The 4,641-nt window shown below is 35.4% G+C and overlaps 1 protein-coding gene across 1 annotated transcript in view; it reads right to left on the bottom strand.

The window, feature by feature from the left end:
* The window catches only part of LOC108570154 (voltage-dependent T-type calcium channel subunit alpha-1G), an 82,550-nt gene that overhangs the window by 43,050 nt on the left and 34,859 nt on the right, over positions 1-4,641 (bottom strand). Inside the window, exons 6-10 of the mRNA XM_017931944.1 lie at positions 4,337-4,440; positions 3,067-3,242; positions 2,767-2,859; positions 1,462-1,640; positions 781-953 (exon numbers count right to left, since the gene is read on the bottom strand). Of these exons, the coding sequence (XP_017787433.1) occupies positions 781-953; positions 1,462-1,640; positions 2,767-2,859; positions 3,067-3,242; positions 4,337-4,440 (725 nt within the window). The remainder of the gene's footprint in view (positions 1-780; positions 954-1,461; positions 1,641-2,766; positions 2,860-3,066; positions 3,243-4,336; positions 4,441-4,641) is intronic.

The following is a 4,641-nucleotide window of genomic DNA, read 5'->3' as shown; positions in this document are numbered from 1 at the left end:
CATATTATTCTGATAAAATTGACCTAAAAAAATGCGAATAACTCGAACTTACATGTTTCAAATATTTATTCTTTATTGCGAATATTGATCAATGTGTTCTGTGTAAACAAAACGGTTGAAATGGAGAAAAATAGCAACTTACTTTTAAAAATGACCTTTTCTACTTAAGATTCGCGTTAAAATCTGATCTGAGTAAAAATATTACGAAGCATACCGGAAATGTTTCATTTGCCCAAAATTTAGTCATCCTGAGATTCGTGAAAATTGCTTCATCTCGATTGCTCCATTTAAAAAATAATAAAATTCGAATGCGCTCTATGTCTGATTCACTATAACAACTCGAGAAAAACTAATTTGAATAAATGTGAATTATTAATAGCAAACATTCAGAAAAACGCGAAATATCACAATGTTAATTATTGCTGTAACGATGAACTTAATATTTTCTTTTCATAATATTACACAATCCTAATAAGAAACGAACGTACTTTTTTTTGAATATCAACATTAATATTAAATTTTAATAAAATACCTATTTAGCAATATTTAACATAAATATCGATATTAATTATTTTCAGAATAACTGTCTGTACATCTTCAGGACAGATTAAAACACTACTTAGCGTTAAATACTTAGTAAAATACACAGTGTTAGTATTTTATATAAAAGATAAAATGTAAAGAGAAACGGTGAAACGATTTTACACATTGAAACAACTGTATGATAAAAATCGTGTGCTGTAGAGAATTAATCCCATTTAGAAGGTACAATACTCTTACCTCCAGATAATCTATTCGGATCAGGACCGGGTATACCACCACGAAATGGGTGTCCGTACTGTTGTTGTTCCTTAAGTAAATTCTGCTCACGTTTCTGCTGCCTTTTGTATAAATACACTCGGTACCTCTTCATTAATCTTCTCTTTCCCCTTCGCCACAGGTGTGCAATATATCTGAGGACATATACGGTGGAATTGCATGAAAATGAAACCGGCGAAAGGCAACTTTAAGTGGTGATCTTTAATTTTTCAAGTGAGATAGCACTTTGTATTCACGTTTAACTTTTCATTTCATCGTGTTACGTTACGATATATGTTACAAAAGTACTTTTAGTATCCGTGAATTTCTTTCGAAGAAATCTCACAGAAATGTTCAATTAAATCTGAAATTGTCGAGTAAAATTTATTTTGCTACGATCAAATTGAATTGAACTGAATGGAATTGAAAATGAAGAGAAGGAAAGGGAAACTTGAAGAATTGAAACTAGAATAAATCGAAGAATTAATAAATAAATTTCCACAGAATTTCGCGTTGCTAATGTTATCAGATTATGGTTATCGATGAAATACGAATTCCTATTTCGACCAACTTTTCACCTTGAAATTTTCCTCCCTCGAAGTTTACACAGAAGGGGGAAACGAAGTTAATACACTTTTCCGCGAAGTTCCTTTTAATACTCACTTAACAATTTCTGCGTAACATGTAGTTGGCTCTGAAGTATTCGTCGACGATGCAAGGGTTGATGTGGAATGAAAACGTGCACGCTCCAGTCGCATTCTTTCCATTTCCCGTTTTTTCGTCTCGGAGAATTGCGTTGCTATTACGACTAAGCAGAGATTAATCATGAAGAAGGAACCAATCTGCAATCGAAATTGTACAAATTCAACGGTTTTTTATTCATTTCACGTTGAACAAACGATTCTCCTTTCGTAATCACACGTGCAATACCTAAATCCATTGAAAAGAAAGGAAATTCATCTATCGAAGAAAATCACCTGATTTTCCTCTATTTACTTCTATTTATTTGCAAATAATTATATACACTACCGCTCGTAATTCAATTCATTTCAATTTATTCCATTCAACCCGACGAAATTCCAATTCCGTTTGTCAAATTCGAAGTTTCACGTCGAACACGACAGAATGAAGTTTATCATTCTCGTCTAATTCGTTCTTTTTTCCTACAGTTAGTGCCGCAGTTTTACCGCATTTTTACGGACACGATTAAAAACTATCGAGCGATAGCGTACACCTTGAAAAAAATGCCACAAAATTTCGACGAATTTTGCTATCACCTGGTATCAACGAATGTTCAACCTTTTTAAACTTTCAATACGTTGACACAGTGGGTGATGAAATTATTAGAGCCACCTGTAAGAAATTGACGGTTTCACATTATAGCGATTAATTTTCAGACGGAAACCTAGTTACACTGAATTCTTATTACTGTTTTTACGAAGCGTTGATGTTTACAAATTGCAAATATACACTTGGCAACAGTTTAGACAATATTATCTGTCGCGTGGACGTTATTTCGTATCAATATGCAAATCGCCACTTGAGCACCACGTGTTACAGTTCTCTTGCTTCATAGATCTTGAGAATTTGAATATTTGTCGCATTTTACTACTTATAATGGTAAATTACTTAAAAAAGTATGGAAAAAAAGAAGGAAGGCTGTAATTGCAGTAAAAGGTAGCACTTACTGAAAACCTACCTTTATTGTTACTTCTTAACTGTATTTTTCATAGCTACACAAGCCAAGTTTAACTTTCTACGTGAATATTTAGCGGACCAATTGAAACTTAAAAATTCAAAATATTTCAAAAAATTCGAATCGATCAAAAGTTACTCAGAGTAAAAATCTGGATATTGGTCATTTGGTTTCTACACAAAAACGAAAGCACAATTTTCGTATTGCGGCTCTAATAATTCGATCACCCGCCGCAAAAGAAACGAAAAATTTACACGCAGATATGAACGTACCACAATTAAAAGGACGAAGTATATCCAATCCCAAAAAGAATGAGCATCCTGCACGTAATACATTATGTCCGTCCATCCTTCAAGACTGATCACCTATGACAATGCAATTATTTCACTAACTCTATCTGAAAATTCCACCAAGCGTTGCAGCGGACAAGAATTTTTCTATCTTTTTTTCTTCTCGACCGACAAAAGTGCTCGTCGAGAATTCGATATTCATCAATTTCTGATAAACAGAGAAATTGGACTGTTGTGAAGTTTCAATTAACGTAGGCGTGAGGAAAAATATGTGGCACTCACGAGAAATATTGCGACCCAGGCAAGACCGATATTATCGAACGATATAGTCCCTTGGAAAGGATTGTTACCCTGACCCTTGCACTCCGTGTAGTAGTAATTCCAATTAACACAGGTGTCGTTGGTGATAAACGTTGCATTATTGTTCGGCAACGCGGTGCTATTGCAAATCACGTTCCCTAAAAGCGAGAACACTTGAATAGCATCTGCGTAATGTCGTTTCTCGCGCACTATCGATGAGAAACGTCTACGAACTCGACATTTCACTCGGTATCTTTAATCTTATTCGGATATCATGCGCGTACAGTTCATAATCGTTTAATTATATTTCAGCGTTAATTGATTCTCTTAATTAATTCTGATTCGCGATCATATTGACTGCTTAAACGAGAGAAAATTGGTGGTTTGGAGATATTTCGAAAGTTCTTCCTTCAATTGTGCTTCTTAATATTTCTCCGATGGTATCGCTGTGATGTCGGTCAGAATTTAGCGTATACTTACGAGAGCAGGAGAAGAAATTTATTTGAAATTCGTTTACTTGTGATGAGATAAAAATATTGAACTTTCCACGTTGAAATTTTCGTCGAAATCGAGTATGATTGATATATTCGTGTTTTAAGAATTCTGTCGTTAGTGGACTGATCGAAATTTTCTTTCTGTCGCGTAAGAGACCCTCGAGATGATTATAATACACTTTTTCGATAAATTTTCTTATTAAGTAAATTTCATGTTTAATTTCAACTTTGGGGTCAAAGGTCACTTTAAGCTCGTTTAATTACACATCTCTGAACGCGTGTCAACGACAAACCGCAGTATGCAAGAGAAAAAAATACGCGTTTATATGCAAAAAAAAAGAAATAAAATCGATGCCTTTGAAAACTCCAAAAAAAAAAAAAATGACCTTGAGATAAAAATATTCTCTGCAGCCTATACGTTCTTTGATACCAAGCATAAATTGCATCTAAAATATTGCTTGTAACTATTTGGGTAACTCTTTTTAAGCAGGACACCCTGTGTATCCAGCTTCTACGATAGTTTATAATCGTTAAACTTCCCACAGAAAAGCGGTGACTTTCGACATCGATTTCGACAAAAATATTCACAACGTTCCCTCGTTTGCAACGATCGCGCGATATAGTTTTTTTTCTCTCCCCGAGGTTTCGCACCGGTAAGAAGCAATATCGACGAGATCGCGGGCGCGTCGCGATCGGGGACGAATAGAAAAAAAAAAAAGTTCACACGAGCGAGAAGAACACCGAAGGGCTGCACTTACCGAACTTGAGCGGCGGTAAGTTACTGCAAGAGTGCATTCCGTTGTCGTCGGGACGCGAGCAAATGTAGTCCTGACCCTGATATTCAAAGTACTTCTCAAGGTCGCTGAAAAAGCAATGGACCGCGATTAATATCGATTTAAAATACAAGTACGCGGCCTTACGCCTCGTATCTTTTAATTAAGGAGCTGCATATATACATCTGTAAGTGCAACTTCTTAATTAAAATGCCTTATGCCACGGATGCATTCATTGCATGCATCGCTTATATGCGTGTACACCGTGTATTTGCAGTGTGTTCCACACG

The sequence above is a fragment of the Habropoda laboriosa genome, unplaced genomic scaffold (assembly GCF_001263275.1).
Source record: "Habropoda laboriosa isolate 0110345459 unplaced genomic scaffold, ASM126327v1 scaffold80, whole genome shotgun sequence".
NCBI lineage: Eukaryota > Metazoa > Arthropoda > Insecta > Hymenoptera > Apidae > Habropoda > Habropoda laboriosa.
The sequence above is the reverse complement of the archived record's forward strand: the minus strand, read 5'-3'. Positions and strand labels throughout refer to the sequence as shown.